Raw genomic sequence first — 26,471 nt, 5'->3', positions numbered from 1 at the left:
CAAAACAAGCAAACACTATATAAAACCATCTGTTTTCATATGTCTAACATTCAATTATAACATGGACCAGATGTCCTGGTAGGGTAAGCAATGTCGCGGATATTGTAATTTGTTTTGTTTGTTTGGTGGGGTTCAACGTCCGAGCAACAATATTTCAGCTATATTCAGACGATGAAAATGAAATGGATGATAAAATGAACATGAAATGAAAAAAAAGGATAGAACACAATTATAATAGGGTCGACAAATTTTGATTGCCACCGGAAAAAGGGGGGGGTTGAGTAAGGTCGGGCAATTTAGCCTCCTGTGGCGGAGCGCAAAGGTTCGTACTCCTATCGAATACCACAGCAGGGATCTTTAACGTGCGAGGAACATGGCATCTTTCCCAGCATGGTGCACCACAATGGTTTGCGGTCAGTATTTTCCGTATTATAGCCTGACAACCCCAGCATGTAACACGCCAGGGGTTCCCCATTCCACCACCTGGGGCACACATCCCAGTTGTTCTGTGGGCAGAGCGCCGGCTAGGTTTCTGAGCACTATTTAGTCGCCTTATACGACAAGCTTAGCGCTGCTGCAGGCCAATTCTTTTAACAACCGGACCTCAACGGAGCGCGGATATTGTAATAAAAAAAGTCAGAGCAGAACTGGCATTTCTGATATTTAATTATTTTTTATACAAAAATTGACGTAGAAATGGATTTTGATATCATTGCATCTATGTTTCAAAAAATCATTCTTTATTCTGAATATCTAACATATCAAGAATAATACGATGAAAAAGACAAACACATTAATAAAGTTCAAGGGTTCTATTTTAATGCATTGGATTATAAATAATTCAAACAGATGAGGAATTACAATAACTGAGTTTGTTTAGCTTTCAAAAATTCAGGTCTTCCTCTTGTACAACTACAAAATTCAGTGGATTATGAAGTCGTGACATTTTGCACAAATACATATCATACCTTTCCTACCTACATATTGTCATTAAATTTGGTGCTGTACTCCCCGAGCAGTTGCACTTGTGAGGGAAAAATAATATCTAAAAATGATTATATCATTTTCTACTTTTGTGGTAAGGAAGTGTTGCAAATTATAAAAGATAAACGATTATCTGAGATAAAAAAATGTTGAGCATATTTTGTAAACTATCGATAAGAATGTTATGGAAAAATCCAAGATTTCAAAACCCACCAAAACAAAGTGTGATGGTTATTATGCGAATCATAAATACATTCTTTATTCAAAATTAGGTAACTAATTTGTTTTAATTTACTGCATATTCCAGTGCAATTTATTTAGGTTTCTTACATTGTTACTATAGGGAGCAAATCAAAATGTTTCATTACTGAAGGAGTAATCAAGGGAACCAATGTTACAGCGGTAATGGAAAGAATGTTATCCAGGGACAAAGACCAGACATGGGAAACATACATACACAACAAAGAACATAAAGCAACTAAAATCATACATACAAAGTAACAAAAGCAAATGAGCAACTCGGACTCCTCTAAAAACTGGGAGCATGGACCAGGTGCACCGGTGGGGTAAGCGTCCTCTGCTTTTCTGGAAACACCCAAAAGCGATCGAAAAAGTACTCAGGTTCAGTAAATAACACTCTGTTAACATTAGTGTATGATAAAACTATATGAAGACATGCATATGAAAAAAAAAAAACAAGCATACGCATTGTAACATATTTTCAGATGCAGCTCCCCGATTCTGACACATGGAATTGCCTTACATTATAATGCCGGTTAAATCAGGCCGATCGGAATAGGGATGATATGATGAAGAACACTTCTGTATGAAGTTTTCGAAATCTTCCATTGTTATCCAAGTTTTTTTTGGTTATCGCTATAACCTTGGTTCCCTTGATTACTCTTTGTTGTGTGTGCGTGTATTTCATGTCTGGTCTTTGTCACTGGATAACATTCTTTTGATTTTTGCTAGAATCTTGGTTCCCTTGATTACTCATTTACTTTTCAGTGATTTTAAACATGAAATTAAACAGTTTGGTTCCCTAAACAAAAATAAAGTCAAACCTGTCTTAGCATCCTTCTGTACTTTGTACAATGAATCTGCTGTACTTGTTCAAATTATTAAGAAATTTCTCAAACAAAATGTTTTACTTGACTTATACCTTCACCTTTATTTTTTTCTGAAAATTATAAACAACAACAATAACAAAAGAGGATGCATATCAAAGAACACGTATATATTTACAAATATGTACAAAATGCGTATTATGGATTGTTGTTCGCTATATATACGTTAACGAGGTAAAAAACACAATACATATACAGACTTTTACAAATTTCGCGCTCATTTCTAAATAGCAATATTGGTCGTTTAATAAGTTACAGGTGACCTTGTAAGAGGACAAAGTTAAATATAATGACCTTTGTAAAAAGTAATCATGCTTTAACGGTTTAACAAACTAGGATTTTTTTATTCATAATTTGCTCGGAATTACAGATTAACTTCCTAGTAGACTAAAGTCGGGGGCTCAGTGTTTTTAGAGTTAATCTGAAATTCATATTAATTACTGTTTTGAGGACTTCGTCCTCTATAATGATTCACTTTTGCCAAATACATCCCCTCTGTACGTTTACAACTCTGTTGAAGTCATTCGAATATAGGTACTCGTTTCGACAATATTCTAAATGGTGTTTCAAACATTTCCCGTCTAATTTCATGTATTGTCGACATTATCTTGCCAAAACAACAAATGATAAATGCATATAGACGACAATTGGTTATGTTTACTAAGAATTGAAATTGACTAACAGGACGGTGTGATACCAATCAAAATTATTTGACATTATATACAGTGAAACTTGTCTAAACTGCAGTCCTTTTCACAAAAAAATCGTAAGTGTAAAATAAGTCGTACGTTATGATGTCTTAATAGAGTTAAGTATTGTGACGTCACAACTTTTTTATTCTTACGATTTTTTGTGAAAAGGGCTGCAGAATCTTAAATTATCCGAAAAATTTCTAAATCTAACACCTTGTAAGATCCCATCCTGTCATTTTTTAATGTTTTGTTTTGGCTTTTGACAAATTGAATACCTGTCTAAACTGAATTAATTCGAAAGTAACAGGGTGTTTGGTTTAGACAGGTTTCACTGTATAAGATAATCCGGGCATTTTTGATACAGTTCACAAGTACATTAACGTCCATGTAGTTTTGTTAGGAACTTTTAATTGCAGAAGGTTCGATTGGCGTTAGACAAAGTGATTAGTGCTGCAATGATCGGCTGCAACTTTAATGTCAAATTTAAATAATGGCTTCCTTAGAAAATTTTCAACACACTATTACTATCTGCTAGTCATTAAAATTGAATATAATGTAAAATCGAACGAAACTTAAAATCACAAATGGGAAAGATATTGGTCCAATATATAAACTCAGGAAATGCTTTCAACGCTATTGATAAAACGGATCATGGACTAGTTAACGACTTGACATCTTTAAAGTTCTCGTACATGTCACAATCACACTGATTTTCTTCCTGTTGATTGACTCCACTACAACTCGCTTCATAATTGTCATACACAGCGCTTTCATGTCTCGTTCCCTTTAACATCTCGTAATGTTCTTCTGGATGTTTGTCACTTTCTATTTCTTCTGAACCACTGTAATCGTTTGGTTTGCTACGTTGTTCAGTATTTGAACTTAAATTAAATAAAATTAAAAAGATAGACAAATTGCGTAAATACTCTTCACCTCCTACTTATTTAACAGAGTTTTTTTCTTCTTCAAAGACATACGAATACGAATATACATTTTTTTTCTTGTGAGGCACATCACGTAAGAAAACTTACAACAGGTAAAAGTTAAAAAAAATAGAAGCCCTGTTTGTGACAGGAGACCCCGCGCCATGTGTTAGTAGTTATTTTTTTTAGTAAATGAGATGTGTCTGTAAGACACTAATGATGCGCCCACTCGCTAGATTTTGCCAAATTAAGATTGATTGATTGATTGTTGTGTTTTAATGCTGTTTTGGCGACTAGGGCCATTTCACGGCAAGAACATTTAACGAAATGAAAATATTAAAGGCAAGATCAAAGTCTCTTCATAAAGTAATGAAATTAAAACAAAATGCTATTTACATATAAAAAAGGTACATAAAAGATAAACCGAAGACATAAAATACATATAGAAACATAACTTCGATATAGCATTTAAAACATTGAAAAATGAAGGAAGGTATCAAATTTAGATTTTATTAAATAATCCGATGTCCCGTAAGAAATAATGTTTTAGATGAAACGTTATTGAACAAATCAAACATATTGGCGCAGTCAAAAGAATTTTGCCTGGTGTTGGCAAAATCCACACAATCTAGAAGAACATGTTTGATAGAGAAAGGGCAATCACATGGGATACACTCAGGTCGAGGATGACCAACAAGCAAATGGCCATGTGTAAATCTAGAATGTCCAATGCGACATCTAGTCATGACCACTGGCTCTCTGCGATTACCCGATCCGGATCGATGAACGCCTAGATCGGGCTTTATGGAATTGAGTTTGTTGTGTTCAAGACCGTCCCATCGGTACTGCCACATCTTTAAAATATATTTCCTTATTAAAGGTTTAAAATCGGTGTATGGCAAACTAAAGTCCTTTATTATTTCATTTAATGCTTTCTTGGCAACCCTGTCTACAACTAAATTCATCTGAATACCAACATGATTGGGTACCCAGAGAAAAACAATCTCTTTATCAAATTCCAGAAGTCGATGAATAAAATATAAAATTTGTATATCCCTTTACGGAAATTTGATCCGTCTCTGTTAAATGAGTCTCCTGGAGACATAATGCAACTGGGAAAATAGACTGAACAAGAAGAGTTAATTCTAAAATATTAACCTTTAAACCTCGACAATTCCATTGAAGTAATTTATCCATTTTGTATAGGTGACGAATAGGGGATATTTTCTCTGACTTGGATCCGCGACCACGACTCGATGACCTTCTAGTGCGAGTGCCGCCAGTAAGGTCAATTCGAATTGCCTGAGCACACTGCTCCTTGCATTTTTTCATGGCGACAGGATCCGTTTGATCAATTTTATCAAGGTCGGGACCTAGCCAGTTTTCACCTGGACAAAGTCCATGATCTGTCGTTTCCATGTCATACTCGTAATCCGAATCCGACACAACAGGCGACACAATTTGTCGCCTAGACTTAGGTTTATCTAAGTCATTCACACGGAAATTTCCCAACTTTTTTTGGGGTCGGACATTTTTCTGTTGAGAAGATTTGGAAGACGAAGATGATGACTGTTGGGATGGTGGAGAAGATGATTTTGAAGATGTTACGGAATTTTGAGATGACTGAGTCTGGGAACATTGGTGAGATTTTTTTCCTCTGGCCTTCTTAATTTCCTCTAAACATTTTTTGGATGGTTTCATTATTTTTGTGGAGATCTAATTGGGGAGTTTGGCAAGACCTTTGATGTCCTCTTTCCAACTCACGATCGTCTGCTCCTCATCAGTCGAGGACAGAAAAGCACGCTTTGCAACACTAGCATATGATGTTTTGCCAGATGCAAGAAAACTGTTGGAAAGGAACCACTTCTGGCGAGCTTCACTATATGATATTTGTTTTCAGTTATTAGCTTTAAAATATCTTTTTCTTTTTTTATAAAGAGGACAATCTTTAGATGATTACATGTGAGCTTCCTCACAGTTTCTGCATTTCAGATCTTTTTTGCAATCGATTTCCTCGTGTCCTTCTTCGGAACATCGGAAACAAAACAGTTTTCCTCTACACTGGCCCTTTCCACGCACAAACGTCTGGCATTTAAAAAACCGAAGTCGATTAGGAATATACAGACTGACAGCTGCCCTGTATGGAACAATGTAGACATAAGATGGCACTGAAGTGGAACTAAATGTTAGCAGGATTGTTCTCATTGGTGTGATTGCATCTGCACGTCGAGAAGTAAACCTTCTCACTGATTTCACGCCTTGTGATCTCAGTTCCTCACAGATCTTTTCATCAGTCAAGGCGTCGAGGTCTCGACATCGGTATTTAATGACACTCTGTGACTGATTTAGAGACTTGTGTGCACATGAAATCACACCAAGATCCCCAATCCTGATTAATTTTAACAAATTTGATGATTGGCCAGGTCTGAGGCATTCAATTAAAATTCCTGATCTTATTTTCTTTGTATCTTTAACTTCACCAGATACACCCTTGATAGTTTTCTGTATTAAAAAAGGAGAAAGGTCATTAACATTTTTGTCTTTATCTTTTGCAGAAATTACAGTGAACCTTGGCCAGTTATTATCACTTTCGTCAGTAGAATTGCAGACATCACTTTTTCGTTTTTTTTTAATAAGAAACATAGGACTCCCTGTTGTTTTTGTCGCCATGTTAAGTTTTTTTTTATAATATCATCGTCTGTGTTCCCCACCTACCACCGAGTGCCAACACGGGCGATGCACAGAGTGTATCAATCAATGGCGCATAGACAGCGTACTACTTGATTGACCCATGAGCCACCGCCTTCTTCATTTGCCATTTGTAAGCTTTTGAAATCCTAGAAACATTGGATTAAACAAAATGCCAAGTGGACAAATGAAGGGCATAGCGTGACCATTCGATTGATCGAACCGGGTCCATCCGTTTAGTTAACGTAAGTGCAGAGTGGAATTTACAGCCGTATCCTCGATCATCCAGCCATCGATGACACGGAGTTTACGTCACGACTGGAATCTAGATACGACCTTCATCCACTAGTACCTCCTCGCCCACCAATAACAAGGCAACTCAAGGCAAACAAGTAGGTAAACCCACTATTTATTTTAAACACCGGGCCCACGGTCGATGTTCGGATCGCTCTACCATCTTTCCAGCATGGGTAACCCTACCAGGAGAAAGAACTCCAGCTGGCATAGCTCTTAGGATCACTGAGGCACACAAGCCCCCTACCACAACAAGAATAGCGATCCACAATGGGGCCAAATTAAGAACATGTTTATTTTTGTATGACGACATGGTTTGCAGTTCAGAAAGGTTATGTACTGTTGGTTGATGCAATAAATATTTGATATGTTTGACTAAACACTGCAAAAATACTTGCGATGAGAAAAAGCGGACTGATGGGTGGATTGACGGACATATAAAAATGTTGATACACCCAACCCTGTTTTACAATTTCAAGTGGCAATCGTCCACCCTATTATCCTTTTATCCTATCCCATTTTTAATTTTATCATCCATTACATGTTTAATGCCCGGGTAAAGGTGACATAGTGCTGTTTTGGCGTTTAACACCAATCAACCAATCAATCAACTTAATTTGCCATGGCTTCGTGTAGCTTTTTTTGTTATGTGCATTTTTTACAATAACTGTTGCATAATTGATCGATAGTTTGCATAGAATGACAGCTTTTGCCAAACCCTGTATTCATGATTGGTCTTGAAAAGAAAATAGTTATTGCCCTTTAATGTTAAAATATTTTTTTTTGACTTGAATTTTTTCGATAATTTCCGTTTCATCGATAAGCATCGTTATTGTTGGTTATATTTTATTGTCAGTGTATTTTTTCATTAATCTATAGAATGCATGCTTCATGTCGCTTTCTTTTAAACCTGTTACAAAATCATCGTATATTTAAGAGCTAAGGATGTTATATTTTACCTTATTCGTTTTGTCTTTCAAGTAAATATTTCAGTGCGAAAACATATATTTACTTACCAAACGTATTTCTGCTGATTGCCTATAAGAGTTCAAGTAAATATGTATAAGTAATCTAAGGGTTATATACAGCTGTTAGTTACCCTATTGTTTCTTAAGTTAACTATTAAAGATATATTGATTGATTGTTTGTTGCGGTTTAACGCCCGAGCAGCAAAAAAAAATCGGAATTATTCTGCTGAGAACAGATTTTTTAAACAAAACAAATGTCAAGTAAAACATAAATATCAGCAACCCCCGTTCCAAAAAAAAAAAAAAAAATCAATGCCAACCTTTTCTTTTTCGGATTTTCGCACAAGAGTACTCCACAACAAGTACCACCAAAATGGTTATGAATAAACCTGATCCTGCAACTACAGCTATCATTTCGTAAGTCATTTCATTTTCTGCTAAAAGTAGAAATCAAGGTGATGTTTCAATGACAAGTTGCATCTTTTTATCATAAATATCTTATTATTATTCACATTATTTCTTTTTTTTTTAAACTTGACAACGATTTTACAATTTGTTTTTAAAGAAATGATGTAGACAGTAGCATTCATTTATCAAGCGTGTTTCGTTTCATTACTCAATTTTGCTTGTATAATCATTTCAATGATTTCGTTTTATTGAAATGTAATTATTAGTTGTATGAATAAACATACAAAAAAAAATGAAGTGTAATTTACATGAGGTTTAACAATTGTGAAGGATTGATAATACGGACATAATTTACCATCAAAATAATTATTAAAATAATTTTGTATCAAACACATTGACTGACATTTTTTGTGATTTTGATTGAATGAGACTAAACACAATGAGTTGTTGTTGACGTATTAATGAACGGAATGAACGGAAAAACACATAAACGAAAAAAAAAAAAAAATGAAAAGAAGCTATTTGATGCTTGATAATTTCACCAGTCCGTTTAAATAACAATGGTGATATAAATATCAGTCTTAATCACTCCTAAGCATTATAAGCTTTCATTTGATACAGAATGAAAATCAAACCAAGTTACTTTGATGCTTACATAACATTGATGTAAAGGGCTGAATGTAACGTTCCAATGATTTGTAAGAGGTATGTCCCTTACCCTAGGTCCACCTCTACGTCTAAATCCCAGAAAAACATTACGTGTCCACCTATCAGGCTTACTATGATATTTTATGTCTTGAAATTCACTATGACATTACTATGTATAAAACACATACCTGGGCATGTGACGTAGTTACAAGAATTGCTTTCTACAGCATCCCCGACACAGTCAGTACCATTAGAGGCTGGTTGAGGTGAGTCACATGTTCGTGTCCTGTTCTTAACTCCTCCGTCACAAGTAACATTACATTCTGTCCAATAAGACCATTCAGACCAAGCGCCATCAACTGCAATAGGTTGACACACAGTTACATACAGTTATATATTTTAAAAGAAACAAATATCTTTCTAGAATTGTCACCATAGAGAATCATGCAATTCAACTTTTAAATTCAAATGGATATTTTTTACTTTTTATCCAGATGTTTTCATATCATGCTTAGCTGAAATCATTTGTGTAATTCCGTTGTGTTATTTCATATTATAGTACCTGGACAAGGCTGAAGAGTGCAATTTATGGTTTCCTGAAACATCCCAATACAATTTACACCACCGTTGAATGGCGGTGGATTAATGCATTGACGCGTCCGTCTTTGACTACCGTGTCCGCATGACACATTGCAATCTTCCCATGGAGACCAAGGTTCCCAACTGCCATCGACTGAAATATGTAATTATATGTTCTAAAGAAAAACTTCTGAAAAGCCTGTTCTGTTATGGCTTGTGTTCTATCTACCTGGAATCTTTCATCAAAATAAATACCAACTAATGTCGTAGGTAAGAACTTGATCTTATTTGAGAAAATCAATAATAGTGTTTCATTTTTTGTCGTGGGTATCAATTTTTGTGGTATAGGGCCAAACGACGAAATTTAGTTCACAAAGAATAGTATATTCTTATGGATGTGTATACTGAAAACCTCATAACCACGAGTTCAAGAATCAACAAACCTGTGTTTCTTCCACAATCAACGAAAATTGTTATCCACGAATTAAAGTACTTTCACAGTATCGGAATTAAACCTGTACGGTTTATAATATAATACATTTTATTTTGGTAAACACGGTTAATGATATCGGTACAATGTTAATGTACATATAATGTTTTTATTTTTTATAATTATTATCATCATCATGATTATTATGATCATTATTATAGTGTTGAATGCTTTTTGAAAAAGCTATACCTGGGCATGCGATTGAATTGCAGTTTCCAATCTGAGATGACGAACCACTGCAGTACAATGATTGTGTAGATGGAGGTGGATTGTCACATCGTCGGTTCCTGTTCCTATATCCTCCACCACAAGTCCGACTACAAGCGGACCACCAGTTCCATGATCCCCAATTACCATTTACTGAAAGAGTAATCAAGGAAACCAAGGTTATAGCGGTAATCAAAAGAATGCAATCCATGAACAAAAACCAGACATGGAAAACGGGCATACACAACAAAGAACATAAAGTAACTAAAATCATACATACAAAGTAACAAAAGCAAATGAGCAACTCGGACTCCACTAAAAACTGGGAGCATGGACCAGGTGCACGGGTAGGGTAAGCGTCCTCTGCTTTTCTAAAAACACCTGCCGAGTTGCTCATAAAAAATTAAGTCCGGGGTAGAGATATGCATTAGGGATTCAATGGGGTGGGGATGGGGAATTTGCAATAAAAAATTGGGATTGGGACAATGTGAAATAAAGGGATGGTATATGGTTTAAGTGGGAAGCTTATACCATTCAATATTTGTACAACCTTATTTTTCATCACGGTATTGCCAATGGTAAGTGGATATGAAACTCTTATGCATTTTTTATGTTCACAAATTAGACGTTTCATAATGGACAAACCTTGGCAGATCGGCATGTTGCAAATCTCTGTTTGGTATGACGATCCACTGCAGTACAATGATTGTGTAGATGGAGGTGGATTGTCACATCGTCTGTTTCTGTTCCTATGCCCTCCACCACAAGTCTGACTGCAGGTAGACCATAAGTTCCATGATCCCCAATTACCATTTACTGTTAAATGAAATATAATGTATAATGACACATTTCATATTTAAAAATCATATATACTTTATAATTTATAAAGAGTCAATTTCAATTATTTGTCTGACATTATATTATTTAGTATAAAAAATATGCCGGATTACTTGACTTCCTCTTTAAAATCTATATTATTTTTCAATCCCATTTTTAGGTAGTTACAGTACAATGAGATTGAGCATCATCAACATACCTGTACAAATAACATTATTGCAGGTTTCAGTTTGTGATGCAATTCCACTGCAGTACAATAATTGCGAAGATGGAGGTGGATTGTCACATCTTCGGTTTCTGTTCCTATGGCCTCCACCACAAGTCTGACTGCAGAAAGACCACGAGTTCCATGATCCCCAATTACCATTTACTGAAGTATTGACATAGAGTAAAATCTATATACTAAAGTAGATATTAAAGATAACTCATTTGATTCATTTTAGTAGTTTCATTTGCAGTTAAATTTGTGCTAACTACACAAAATCCGTACTGCAAAAAACTAAAGAGCTTGTCCTAATTTTAAGAATATTTATCAAAATACTGCTGCTCTTTGTCCAAATTGATAGGAAATGATATCAGTCCTGAAATATTATTTGTATTAGAAATATCAAGTATTAAAGAAATGAAAAACTGAACAGATTAGCAAATGTCGTTGATTTTGTTTATTTCCCTGGTGAATGTATATTTTACAAACCTGGACAGATTGTGACGTTGCAACGTTTAGTTTGAGATGCCTCTCCAGAGCAGTACATCGATTGTGTGGATGGAGGTGGTTTGTCACATTTTCGGTTCCTGTACATATATCCTCCGCCACAGGTCTGACTACAGGAAGACCACGAATTCCATGATCCCCAATTACCGTTTACTAAAATTTGAATTTTATATAAAGTTAAATAATTCTTATGATATTGAAATATCAGTTCATAATACATCCCCAGTTGTCACTAACTGTTTGATTTATTCTGATTAGTTTTTTTTCAACAAATAAAAAAAAAAGAATATCTCGCTTAAGAATGCTTTAGTACAAATATTTAGTCGTTTTATTTTAATAAATTTAAATTGCTTTTAACTGAAGTAAATGTATGAAATGTATGAATTTTGCGTACAAAATATATAGAGCTGTCTACTGACGGCTAATATGTTTCGTTTCTCTCTGTATATTCCTTGAGTTCTGGTAGATCCTTTCAAATTGAGGATACTATCCAATTATTAGTTCAAGATTATGTTTTTTTTTTATCCTTTTTCATATCAAAGAAACGTTAATAATAGATTGTTAAACCACTTACTATATAATTACACCAGCACAGTTTGACTATTTATCCCGTTTCGCCTGCAAGATGAAAACCGCTTACATGTATACAGCACTTGTATGGAAAAAACTTCCCATTTTATGCTATATTTTGTTTGGGAAGGGAGGATGGGGATAGTGCATGATGATAATGTCTTTGAAAGGGCAGGATGGGGAAACTAGTTTAAAATGTATTATTTGTTATGAAAAAATATCAAATTACATTAAAAATGACTGTATGAATGTTGAAGAATTAAACAAATTAAGAAATTTAATTTGCAAATGATAATATTTAATTAGTGATATGCAATGGAGATTCCATGGAGGTGGGGTGGGGAATTTGCAATACAAAAATGGAATTGGGACAATAGAGAATGGGGAAATAGGGGATGGTACATGCTTTAAATGGGAAATTTTTACCATTCAATATCTGTACAACCTTATTTTTCATCATCGTATTGCCAATGTTATGTCGAAATGAAACTCTTCTACTTTTTTGTGTTCACACTTTAGACGTATCATGATTGACAAACCTTGGCAGATCGGCGTGATGCAGATCTCTGTTTGGTATGAAGATCCAGTGCAGTACAATGATTGTGTAGATGGAGGTGGATTGTCACATTGTCGGTTTCTATTCCTATGTCCACCACCACAAGTCTGACTGCAGGTAGACCACAAGTTCCATGAACCCCAATTACCATTTACTGTTAAGTGAAATATAATGTATTATGACACATTTCATATTGAAAGATCATCTATACTTAATAATTTATAAAAAAAAAAAAATACTTTTTGCATTATTTTTGCACTTAGTATCAATGAATAATGCCGAATTAGTAAACCTTCATTCTAATATACATTAATTTTCTCTTCTACTATTTGAAATGGTTGCAGTACAATGGGATTGAGCTTCAACAACATACCTGTACAAATGGCATTATTGCAGGTTTCAGTTTGTGATGCAACTCCACTGCAGTACAATGATTGTTTAGATGGAGGTGGATTGTCACATCGTCGGTCCCTTTTTCTATACCCTCCACCACAAGTCTGACTGCAGGTAGACCACAAGTTCCATGATCCCCAGTTACCATTTACTGAAGTTTTGACATATAGTAAAATCTATATATTAAAGTAGATATAAAAGACAACACATTTGATTCATTTTAGTAACTTGTAGTTAAGTTTGTACTTAACTATTCAAAATCCATACTGCAAAAAACTAAAGAGCTTGGCCTAATTTGTAAAAATATCTGTACAACCTTATTTTTATCACCGTATTGCCAATGTTAAGTCGAAATGAAACTCTTCTACTTTTTTGTGTTCAAACTTTAGACGTATCATGATTGACAAACCTTGGCAGATCAACATGTTGCAAATTTCTGTTTGGTATGAAGATCCAGTGCAGTACAGTGATTGTATAGATGGAGGTGGATTGTCACATCGTCGGTCCCTTTTTCTATACCCTCCACCACAAGTCTGACTACAGGTAGACCATGAGTTCCATGATCCCCAATTACCATTTACTGAAGTTTTTACATATAGTAAAATCTATATATTAAAGTAGATATAAAAGACAACACATTTGATTCATTTTAGTAACTTGCAGTTACGTTTGTACTTAACTATTCAAAATCCATACTGCAAAAAACTAAAGAGCTTGGCCTAATTTGTAAAAATATCTGTACAACCTTATTTTTATCACCGTATTGCCAATGTTAAGTCGAAATGAAACTCTTCTACTTTTTTGTGTTCAAACTTTAGACGTATCATGATTGACAAACCTTGGCAGATCAACATGTTGCAAATTTCTGTTTGGTATGAAGATCCAGTGCAGTACAGTGATTGTATAGATGGAGGTGGATTGTCACATCGTCGGTCCCTTTTTCTATACCCTCCACCACAAGTCTGACTACAGGTAGACCATGAGTTCCATGATCCCCAATTACCATTTACTGAAGTATTGACATAGAGTAAAATCTATATATTAAAGTAGATATTAAAGACAACACATTTGATTCATTTTAGTCATTTGCAGTTAGTTTGTGTTTACGTATTCAAAATACGTACTGCAAAAACTGGAAATTATATTATATTTGGCAAACGTGGACAGATTGTTATGTTGCAACGTTTAGTTAGAGTTGCCTCCACAGTGCAGTACATCGATTTTGTGGATGGAGGTGGATTGTCACATTTTCGGTTCCTGTACATATATCCTCCGCCACAGGTCTGACTACAGGAAGACCACGAATTCCATGATCCCCAATTACCGTTTACTAAAATTTAAATTTGATATAAACAAATCCTTCTTTCTTAAAGGATCCATGTAGAAGTTTTTTGCACTCATGTGAACTATTGTGCTTTATAACTTGAATTGAAACACAAGTAAGCTGTTAACTGATGGCTTATCTACTTCATATTGCTTCATCATACTGTAAACCATATTAAATTTGTGGTTTGCTGTCAGTAATACTTAGTTAATCTGATTTGTGCAACAAATGGTATTTTGATTGGTTGATTAATTGCTGAAGTCTAACGCCCGAGCAGCAATATTTCAGCTATATTCAGGCGATGAAAATAAAATGAAATAGATGATAAACTTAATATGAAATAATAATGAACTGAAAAATGAAATGCATGGAACATATTGATAATAGGGTCGACCAGTTTTGGTTGCCACTGGAATTAGGGAGAGGGGGTAGGGTCAAGCAATTTAGCCTCCTTCCGTGGAGCGCAAAAGTTCCTACTCCCATCGAATATCACAGAAGTGTTTTTTTATAACGAGAGAGGAACATGACATCTGTCCAACACGTTTAACTACTATGGTTTGCGATTCGGTTTTCCGTATTGTGGTCTATCGACCCCAGCATTTAGCATGCCATGGTTACCACTTTTAACCACCTGCGGCACACATCCAAGTTGCACTTAGGCAAAGCACCCTAGCCCCTGCAAAGGTTCTTTGCACTATTTAGTCGCCTTTTATAATCAGCTAAGCCCTGCTGCGGGCCTACTTTGTACACCCAAATCCGAACGGGGCTATTATGATATGAAACATGTTTGTTTGTTTGGGTTTAACGTCCGAGCAGCAATATTTCAGCTATATTTAGACAATGAACATGAAATGGATGATAAAATCAACATGAAATGAAAGAAAGGATGGGTCACAAGGATAATAGGGTCGACAAATTTTGATTGCCACTAGAAAAAGGCGGGATAGGTAAGGTCGGGCAATTTAGCCTCCTGTGGCGGAGCGCAAAGGTTCCTACTCCTATCGAATACCACAGCAGGGTTCTTTAACGTGCGAGGAACGTGGCATCTTTCCCAACACGGTGTACCACTATGGTTTGCGGTCAGGTTTTCCGTATAATAGCCTGACAATCCCAGCATGTAACACGCCAGGGGTACCCCATTCCACCATCTGGGGCACACATCCCAGTTGCTCTGTGGGCAGAACGCCTATCCCCCGGCTAGGTTTCTGAGCACTATTTAGTCGCCTTATACGACAAGCTTAGCGCTGCTGCAGGCCTATTCTTTTAACACCCGGACCTGCACGGGGCGATATGAAACATGAAATGGGCCACAAGAATTTTAGAGTCGATACAATTTGAATGCAAGTGGAAATAGGTAGAGCGGTTATGGTTGGCCAATTTATCCTCCTGTTCCGTAAGGAAATGGTTCCTACTCCTATCGAATACCACAGTTGGGTTCTTTAACGTGCGAGGAACGTGGGATCTTTCCCAACACGGTACACCATTATGGTTTGTGATCAGGTTTTCTGTATTATAACCTGACAACCCTAGCATGTAACACGCCAAGGGTATTCCTTTTCACCACATGGGGCTTACAACCCACTATTTAGTCGCCTTTTACGACAAGCATAGTGCGCGACTAGAATCGATTAAATAAACAGTCACTCTGTTCTCTTTTTCCGAAGCAATCTATATTGAATTTGCTCTGACATTAACTATGGCAACCTGGCCGATAGAGCTTAGAACCTCACATTTTATTGGAGAAACATAAGGACAACCTCTTAATTGAAGGCGCCAGCGGGGCTTTTATGTTCAGAATATTGTCATTCAAAAACAGTTTGACTTACATATACGGTGAAACTCCCCAGAAAATCGGTCTTCCCTTCATACCGGCTATTTTCAACAGTCCCGGCCGATATACATTAAAACCTGTGTGTTTTGTCTTCAATAGACCAGCCACCCACTAAAACCGTACATCGGCCGTTTTTGCACAGTTTTAATTACATATTTCAAATAAAAACAACCTCACAATTCCAGTTATTGTTCACATGTAATACATGTGTGAACAAAACTGTAAAGTACTACGTAATAATAAGTAATTAATAATTAATAATTCACTGGCCGGTTTTCATTTCATCAGTGAACAGATGATAATTGAAAGGGACAGTAGTCATTTAATAGTACGATCTTTTAACTGTCAATTAATGTGACCTGTACCCAAGTTAAAACAACACAGAGTTGAAATTATTAGACTTTGTTGATAGGTAATTTACGAAAACAATGTAAATAATTAATTACCATCAATAGCCCTTTGATCTTTAATACACATTCTTTCAAAACTGTGAACATTATTTTGTTGGCAGTACCGTTTGTAATATCTAATCATTTACAAATAATGCAAGCCTAGAAATGTAATGAAAGGCCAAAAGTTTTGAATCGGGGCATTAAACAAGTCTCGACCAACAAACTGACAAGGTGTAGGGTTATAGAACACATTAATGGAACAGCTCTTAGAATGCATTGCTATTTTTCACAAAACCGGCCACCCCTATAAGCCGGCTATTTGTTTTTGTCCCAGTAGTGGCCGGTTTGGAGAAGTTTCACTTGTAATAGTTTACTTGAACCAATTAGATAATAAGAAACATACCACTGTAATTATTGTTCACGGAATAAAATCTAAATCGGAAATCTGAGAAAGCGAGAAAATGCATCGGTTATCTTTCTTTTTTAAGATAATATTTTTCAAAGGCCGATAATATTTGTTATGAAATGGCTCAAATCAAACGTAAATAAGAATAATGAATAGGTGAACAAACTTAAAAAGAAACTACATACATAAGGGGCCCATATTTTTCATTTTTTTATTTATATTTTTTTTGTATGTTGTGTTTTTTTTACCTTTAAAACGTGGCTATTGTTCACTTATTCATTATTTTTTTAAGCGGCTTTGCAGAATATCAAATTATATATTGCAAGAAATTCTGCTGCCATATAGTACTTACTCGGACAAATATTCGTGTTGCAATTAGTTGATTGAAATGAAGATCCATAACAGTATTGATTTCCATATGACAATTTAGTGCAGTGTCTAGTTCTGTACTTATACCCCCCTCCACACGTCTTGCTACAAGAAGGAGACCACGACGTCCAAGATTCCCAGCTTCCCATCGGTTCTATAATTTTTAGATATTCAAATATAATCAAGTGATCATGTTATTAAGCTTCAAAATATAGCATCCTGTAAGTTTTGCGAAACTTGATCTTTAATATAGGAAATTAAGCCTGGAAAAGTTATGATGTTGTGGGTTATGGAGTATTTTAGCAATTTTTTTTTGCGCCAAAAACGCAAACAAATAAAACAACAAACAAAAAAATCGAAAATAACGAACGAATTATTAAGATTTTGTTGTAGTTTAAATTGAACATACGTATCTACATCATTACATCAGAAACAAATGTTAGTGAGAATTATGGTTATTAACGAATCCAATAGGTAGTAACAGAAAAACAAAATAGTTACTTAAGTACTACACTGCCTAAGAATCAGGCAACACGTGTAGAAAGGGTGGCACATGAATGGAAAAAAAACAGAGATTTTATTGCATTAAATTAATATTTATATTCGATAACCTCCAAAAAATAACCAACAAGTGTTTTGAAAATTTGCCTTTTAACATATTTAGTTGAAATGCACTGTGACAAAATGGCGGAGTATATTTACTGCACTTCTTCCTTATATAAGCAGACAAAAAATATCTACATCACATATGCTTCAGGATAAATTTAAATAGCTTTTCATTTGTTTTCTAGATGTGTTGAGAATATTTGAGGCAAAACAGCGTCAAATTGAGAAATTTAATGTGCCACTCATTGACTGTTGTTTACACAAATTGGTACTTAATACATAGCCAAAGGCATGTAATGCTCCTACATGTATTGTTACGAAAAGATGTCCCCCACCTTATTGCTTTTAAAACGCCGGCTTTTTCTCGCAAAAAAGTCCGAAAGTGTCCACAACGTGATTTTGGTTGTTTTTTTGTGTGAAGAAGTAGAACATCTTGAATTTTTACTCAATCATCCGACAAACTCAATGCTCGTTAATATATTGTAGATGCCCATATTGTCATTTTATTTTACAAAATGATCAAACTAGATCATCTTGAAACTATTCTTTTATATTTCCGTTGAGTTTTTTAATTTTATATGAATTAAATTTAATTTCATTTGTAGCAAGATCATATTTATTCAATACGACTCTTGATCAGTATTACACAAATATGTGTAAAGCAAGTGGGAGTAAGTATTGATATATGAACATATGTATTTTTAAAATAAAATGAGTTTAGCAAGAACTCTTAATAGTAGGTTTAATTTTACTGTAGATATAACGATTATTCAAAACAAAATATGATTTACGGAGGTAGATCTAGGGTAAAGGACATGACTCTTGAAATCAGTGGTACGTTTGCATCAAATTCAATTTCACAAAAGCATTTCAAGCTTTCCATTGAAACAGAATGAAATCAGTCCAAGTTGCATTGATGCTTACATGAGATTTATAAAAAAACGCTGAATACAAACGTTCCAATGATTTGTAAGAGTTGTGTCCTTTACCCAAGGTCTACCTCCTTAATATACAAACCTGCTCGTAGATATAAAGGCTGGTTAAGTATCATATGTAGCACCACGACATACAGCTGTATCTCCTTTAATAACATAGCGTCCAGATTTCCATACACAGTCCTTTTGTTACCTATATTTAATGTAGAATATATTTTGGGTTACAAATGAAATGAAACGTTTCCTGGAATAGTCTAAAATAATATATGTAGCTATAGTATCTAGAGTGAAAAACATGATTTCCTTTTCAACATTGTAACGGAAAACAAAAAAAATGTAATCCCTGGAAAAAGACCAAACATGTAAAACAGACACACACAACAAAGAACATACAATAACAAAACAATGCATGGACCAGGTGCACCGGTTTCATATACAAATGTATTTTCCCTCATATTATGGAGATATATTAAGATAAATAAATGTTTATCTACTTAACAACATACAGAGACGACAAACATACAACTCACAAAAACAGCTGGTACCAAGTGTTGATGTAACAAAGAAAAGGATGTTTGTAAAGAACTATTTGTTACAAACGTTTGTGTTTACTGCATATTTGCTTCCCTGTTTTGTCTAACTAGGAAAAAAGGCCTGTAGATGGGTATATTTTTGAAAAAAAAATTGTCTTTTCGATTATTTTTATTCTTACAGAATAATGGAACAAATTCATTCATTTGTCATTAGAGTAGATTATTTAATACATATTTTTTTTTCTTTTCATATGACTATTTATAATCTTAAAATATAACAAAGAAAGTTTTCCTATATGTGTACCTCTTAATAAATCATAATCTTTACATTAACTAGGAAGCTTATGGATATCACACTCCTTGCAAATACTTAAAGCGAGGTCAACATCTCTAAAACAATCACATTATGATCACTGAAAGTGTTGTCGTAAGAATGCGTTATCATATACTTTATAAATTTGTCAATTCATTTGAAGTCCACAACCGATTGGTTCTGTAGTTAAATGGCCGTCCATGAGAAAACCATACAAAAAATTAAAGATAAAAAACTATTATGAGATATATTTGAGTAATATGTAAATTTTACTTTCTTACAAATAAAACATTACAAAAAATAAAACTAAACCAAAAAAAAACCAAACAAACAAACAAACAAACAAAAAACAAACAAACAAAACCAAACAAACAAAAACAAAACAAAACAAAACAATACAAAACAAATAAGAAAAACAAAACAAAACAATACAAACAAATAAAAAAAACAAAAACAAAACAAAATGATAACAATTCTATCCCCTCAAAAGACCTTTTTCAGCTCCTTCGAATTCCCTGTTCAGTGACCAATAATGAATTTATTTTACAGTAAAGTTATATTTTTTGAATTGTTGTGCTAACTTATTGAACAAAAATCAATTTTAGGTCTTTTAAAAATCTAATGCAACAATATCGCTGGTTATATCGTCACTATATATGTAATAAAATTTTTGATGTTCTAAAATAAGAAATGAAATAAATTTTATCAAAAAAATTAAGTTGCAAATTATCTAAATTTAGTTTAATCAATCTAGTAAAATGCTAAAATAGGTACGAGAAATTACCTTCCATGTTTATTTGAACTCTTAGGTGAACTAGATTTGTTCAACGAGTCAAAGTTTTCCTTTCCTCTTTCGTCTATCCCGGACTTGACTTTTTATGAGCAACTCTGCAAATGTTTCTAGAAAAGCAGAGGACGCTTATCCTACCGGTGCACCTTGTTCATGCTCCCAGTTTTTAGTGGAGTCCGAGTTGCTCATTTGCTTTTGTTACTTTGTACGTATGATTTTAGTTACTCTATGTTATTTGTTGTGAATGTCTGTTTTTCATGTCTGGTCGTTGTCCCTGGATTACATACTTTTTATACCTCTATAACCTTGTTTCCCTTGATAACTCTTTCAATTGAATGGGCATAAAGTATAAACCAAAGAGGAATGAGGTCAAAGTAAGATATTTATAATTGTGACAACAAAGGTCTGGTATGATTAAAATTTTGTAAAATTAGATACCCAAAAATAATACTAGATTTTACAAAGACGGTACTAACTGTCTAATTTCAGAATCACTCATAATTCCGAATCGTGCTGATTTGGATTGGATTTTTAATCTTTGAGAAGGTCATATACAGCTAGCACAGGAATAAAGATTGATTGAAATGATCCAGGACAATAAGAACCTGATGCTACCCCCTTCATGACAGAAACAAATCTGGAAAAGTGGCCTAGGGGCTCATATTCATAAAGAGACGAAAGTTTTGTTGAATTAAACAGTTACTTTTTCCATGGGTTCTGTTTAATAAAGGGTAATAATGGATGATTATAAAAAAAGTAACCGAACGATCTTTTTTGTTCACCAAGTCCTGATTGGATCCCACAGAGAACATTATTTTCTTTTATGGTAGTGCCAACTGTTTCAAGGCTTCCAATCTCATTATTACTAATCCATATTTGTAGTCACAATAGAATACCCTACATAAGTTGGAAATATGAATTTTTACATACAAATAATTTCATCATTGACAATTTAACAATACATGTACATGCATTTTACCAAAATGAAGCTAATATTGATTAAAACCATGCTTAAATTCCTCTTATGTTGGTAAAAAATATACCGATTGTACCCAACATGTACATGTTTATGTGTTTGGTTTCTACCCATGCTGGTGATGGCGATGTTATGGTATATATACATTGTACATTAACTTGCATAAACGAGGATAACTTGAATTTAAAAATGTGTTTTGATTCCTCAAATGGTGGTTACATGTATATGTCTGTTATATGTTTATATCAGAAAAGCAGACTACAAAATCATTACTGTCGCTGGAAAACTGCCTTTGTCCTACGATTTATCACTAAAAGATACATTTATGATGGGGCTAAAAGTAAGATTTTATATTTTAATTTTTATACTTATAAAGTATGTTTTAGGATATAGAACTACGATGTTTACATCAATATCTCATGTATTCAAACCATTGTCCAGTATAGATTTTCGAAAAGCCCAAATTTATTTGACTACAGGACATTTACCTTACCGGTGCACCTGGTCCATGCTCCGAGTTTGTGGTGGAGTCCGAGTTGCTAATTTGCTTTTGTTTTTTTTTGTTGATTATTTTAGTTACTTTATGTTCTTTGTTGTGTGTGTCTGTTTTCCATGTCTGGTCTTTGGCCCTTAATGACATTCTTTTGATTTCCGCTGAACCATGGTTCCCTTGATTATTCATCCATATAATTTGTCAGTTCCCTGAAGAAATTATCTGGTTATCGAGACAAACGAGAAAAAGAAAACTATGACCCGTTGAATAAATCAAGTTTTAATAGTGCAGATGAATACACCATAACGATGTGTTACTTTTATTTGAGCAGAGGACGCTTACCCTACTGGTGCACCTGGTCCATGCTTCCAGATTTTAGTGGAGTCCGAGTTGCTCATTTGCTTTTGTTACTTTGCATGTATGATTTTAATTACTTTATGTTCTTTGTTGTGTATGTCTGTTTTGGAGTTATTCTTATTGATATGGTTGATTTTAGAGGGAGATGAATGTATTTTGTTGTCTGTAAAATACCGCTCTGTGTACAAAAAGTGCAATAAATGTACCAGAATGATATATGTACTCATAAAAGGCATCGGTTGTATGGTTGACTTTTCGCATCTTGTACCACCTCCATCATTGGATGGATTGACTATGAATAAGTATTTGAGTTCTCTAAGATTTATTGGATTTATCTACCCCTGGGACGGCTTAATATTTGCGTTATCAAACTGTGGATTATGTGATATAAACTAACATCATGAAAACTTTGTCGTTGCGATTGGTTGTGTATCATTTTGTATAGAAAATATTTGATCAAAAGCGACATTGTGATCTTTTAACTTTGTTCTCCGGACGGCAATGATGTCTAAATTGACGGGCGATCGCTTGAATTTCCCTCATTGCAGATGCCGAATTCGTATATCTAAATGTCAAAAGTATCGTAGACAAAAAAAGTTTGAATGTTTACTCTCTTTTATTATATTTCAACATCATTAAAAACTTGCATTGGCGAGGAGGAAAGCATTTCAAAAGAATTGTAGTTCTTTTAACGATTATTCGAACGGCTAGTGTATAGCTATTCAAACTTTTCAAATCCTTTTTCACGATATTTCTTCTAATAGTACAAACTTAAGAAATGGGACCTTCCTTTTAATACTTTTCCCAAAGGCTGAATTTTGTAGACGTTGTATACTTGTCATTGTATTTCGAGTTAAACTTATACTGTGAAAGTATTTGAAATCGTGGATACCAATGTTCGTGGATTAGGGAAGAAACACAAGTTCGTGGATTCTTGAATTCGTGATTTTGAGGTTTTCAGTATACACATAAATAGAAACTTCCTTTTCGTTGAGAACCAAATTTCGTGGTTTTGCCAACCCACTAAAACCACAAAAATTGGTCCCCACAAACAATAGTACTTTCACAGTGTATAAAAATTGGCCAAAACAAAAACTGAAAACAATTTGAAAGAATCATTATGTTATGTAGACCTTTTAACATTTAACAAATTATTGTTCATCGAAGAACAGTTAGTGGAAAAAAAAGATGACTTTGATTTTTTTTATTGGAACTTAATGAAAAATAAAATGAAAAATATTGGTCTTCATTTTTTCAGTATTACACAGACCCATGCACAATATTAGTAGGGTTAAAATGTGATATGATGCGTGTTATTGTAAGCAAATAGATAAATTAATATATTCCATTGCTTGATAGGTCATATGAACATGTTAAACCTTTCATGCACCAATCCTGCTTAGACTATTTCTAACAAGAGTAATCGATGGAACCAAGATTCGTGTGGAAATCGATCGAATTTATAAGATTAAAGACTAGATAGGAAAACAGACACACACACAAAAAGACAATGTAATAACCAACTTGACACTACAAAGAAACAAAAGCTTTTCTAGAAACACAAAATAATACTTGAAAATTGATTAATAGTACTTCGTTATTCAAGCCATTCATGGTAATTGGACAAAAACCGAAAATTCAAAATTACGTCTGTTCTCAGACTAAAGATTAATCCAAGATTAGTTTGTCTTTATGAGTTTTTTTTTCTATTTAAACGAATTATGTTCTCATATGTATGGTTTATTAGCATATTTTATATCTTGTGTACACAACAGTTCGCTCGAAAACAGTGAATTAAACACTAAGAGGCAAGTGCAAAAACTGGATTTCATCTGGTTGATGTATTTGAAACTCTTGGTCGTGATCTTCTTTGCTTGGAAATAACGGAGATAAGAAACCAATGAATGCCTTAAATGCTTAATATACAATGTATAAATTGGTGAATTGTATTCAATAATAAACAATTAATACGTTTGCATATTATAGTAATGCGTCATTTTGTGGAATAAAATATGATTCATATTGTCATTTATTGGACAAAGTACGAATCTAGGGCGGCATTCGTTGAGTGAAGTACAGTTTTAAGAAGGTAGACCTAGGGTAAGGGACGTAACTCTTAAAAATCATTGGAACATTTGTATTCAGCTTATGTAAGCATTTAATTAACTTGGATTCATTTTATTCTGCTGCAAACGAAAGCTTGAGAGGCCTTGGTGAAACTCAATATAATACAAAAAATATCGCTGATATCATGAGTTATGTTCCTTACCCTAGATCTACCTCCTTAATGTGGCATTCGATGAATAGTATATTTCCAATGCGTCATTGATGGATAAGTACTGTTCTTATGCGTCATTTGGTGGATGAAGTATGATTCTAATGGGTAATTCATTGGATGAATTATTGTCTAACGCGTCATTCGTTGGATGAGCTATGTTTCCAATCGAATTCGTTATATGAAGTACGCTTCCAATGCGGATTTTGTTGAAAATGGTATATACTTACCAATGATTTAAAAGGGTTCTATCCTTTAACCTAAGCAAACTTCCGTTTCATTAACATTTATATTGTTACATTTCAGCTCAATCACTCAACCAAAGAATGTGATAATGAATGTTTGGGCATTAAAACGACATCTATAACACAACAAAAAGTTATACCTAAACGATACAAGACGAAACCAATAAGCGATGCTAAGTAAAACCAAACCAAACAAAACAAAACCAATAAGTAATCCAAAGCAAAATGAAACTGAATAAAATGAATCCAAGTTAATTAAATGCTTACATAAGCTGAATACAAATGTTCCAATGATTTTTAAGAGTTACGTCCCTTACCCTAAGTCATTGTTAAACAAAACATATTTTCTGTCCTATAAATGTGTAATGTTCAGTAATGAATTGGTGAAATTTTGTCCTTTTAGCCCCATAAAAACGATTTATTTAGTATTTAGAGAACTTTCTCGCACAAGCTATGTTAAAAAAATCATTATGCTTTTGAATACTGTCTAGATTTTAATACTTCAGTATTTTGTTATTACCTCTAATTTAGGAAGTTAACTGACTGATTTTTACTAAAGAAAATTTATATATGCATTTAAATACAAAAGTATCTTAAGCCTTGATTAGTTTCTTTTGAGTTTCTACCTTATCCATGTAATATTTCTTGGCTTAAAATCTACATCTAAAGGTCAAGTTCTATAAAATTTCTGTATCCTGTGCCTGAACTTCCTGGACCACCCTGACTTTTTTAGTCATGTTATTTGTGTTTAAAATATCATTTTAAAATTATAATCATTTTTAAACTATTACGATTCTAGGTAAGTTTTTGAAATAGTTCATAAACTTTTATTATTGTATGATTAACCTTACAAGACGCGCAAGGTTGGATTTGCTTTGGGTCTACAAAAAGACATTTTTATTGCGTCGGGATCGTAGGAAAAAGATACAAATTTCCGGATTAAAACTTATGAATGAAACTTGATGACGTCATTATTACTGGTTATAAACATCAATAACAATTCAAGTACGACAACTGCAAATAGCCGTCATACGTTTATTCAAATATATGTTTTGAATCTTTAAAAAAAATCAACCGTGGAGTGTCTATTAAACGATATTTACAAAGCATTAAAAATGCATGATGTATTACCAAAAGAGTGATAGGATTGCTATAGCTCTTTCCAATTTTATATTCATCAATAATATTGTAGATATTATTTGACTGTGCCCATGGTCGTTTGGGACAGGCCATTTTATGGAATGAACTGACTGATACAGATTGATTGATTATTGAGGTTTAGGTTACAGACCACCAATTCAACCAATGAGCATTTGGAACGTACGCAAAAATAGTTCTACGCAGAAATCACCCCTATTCCTCATAGTGCTGTGAAAAAAGTTCTCATCTTATTTAAAACAATTTAAACAGTTTCTGAAAGGAAAAACATTTCTGTACATTTTATAGGTGCATTTTGCTTCTTGTGATGTGAAGCCTAATCTCCATAATGATTTTTAAATATACCCCTATCTTGTGAAAACACTGGGATTTCCCATGCTATTTATAGACCC

At 34.0% G+C, this 26,471-nt stretch overlaps 1 protein-coding gene across 1 annotated transcript; it reads right to left on the bottom strand.

Annotated features, from left to right (window-relative positions):
- Positions 1–797: 797 nt before the first annotated feature.
- LOC148596913 (coadhesin-like) lies at positions 798–19,526 on the bottom strand. Its single transcript, XM_088563782.1, has 16 exons — positions 19,463–19,526; positions 19,022–19,132; positions 17,382–17,552; positions 13,915–14,085; positions 13,486–13,656; positions 13,057–13,227; positions 12,667–12,837; positions 11,540–11,710; positions 11,045–11,215; positions 10,654–10,824; positions 9,991–10,161; positions 9,295–9,465; positions 8,921–9,091; positions 7,997–8,113; positions 7,725–7,746; positions 798–3,684 (listed from the first exon to the last, which is right to left on the bottom strand). The coding sequence occupies exons 2-16, from the start codon at positions 19,095–19,097 to the stop codon at positions 3,453–3,455; spliced, it is 2,328 nt and encodes a 775-aa protein (XP_088419908.1). The 5' UTR covers positions 19,098–19,132; positions 19,463–19,526; the 3' UTR covers positions 798–3,452.
- Between the last annotated feature and the right edge of the window lie 6,945 nt (positions 19,527–26,471).

The sequence above is a fragment of the Perna viridis genome, chromosome 15 (genome assembly GCF_037379345.1).
Source record: "Perna viridis isolate PV_CMFRI_1.1 ecotype Kerala chromosome 15, ASM3737934v1, whole genome shotgun sequence".
Classification (NCBI taxonomy): domain Eukaryota; kingdom Metazoa; phylum Mollusca; class Bivalvia; order Mytilida; family Mytilidae; genus Perna; species Perna viridis.
The sequence above is the reverse complement of the archived record's forward strand: the minus strand, read 5'-3'. Positions and strand labels throughout refer to the sequence as shown.

Excerpts from the sequence above, each read along its gene's own strand:
- LOC148596913 (XM_088563782.1), bottom strand. The coding sequence starts at position 19,097 with ATGTTATTAAAGGAGATACAGCTGTATGTCGTGGTGCTACATATGATA. Across the intron at positions 14,086-17,381 it reads CAACACGAATATTTGTCCGA|TAAATGGTAATTGGGGATCA; the intron begins GTAAGTACTATA and ends TCAATACTTCAG. Across the intron at positions 9,466-9,990 it reads CAATTCAATCGCATGCCCAG|TCGATGGCAGTTGGGAACCT; the intron begins GTATAGCTTTTT and ends TACATATTTCAG.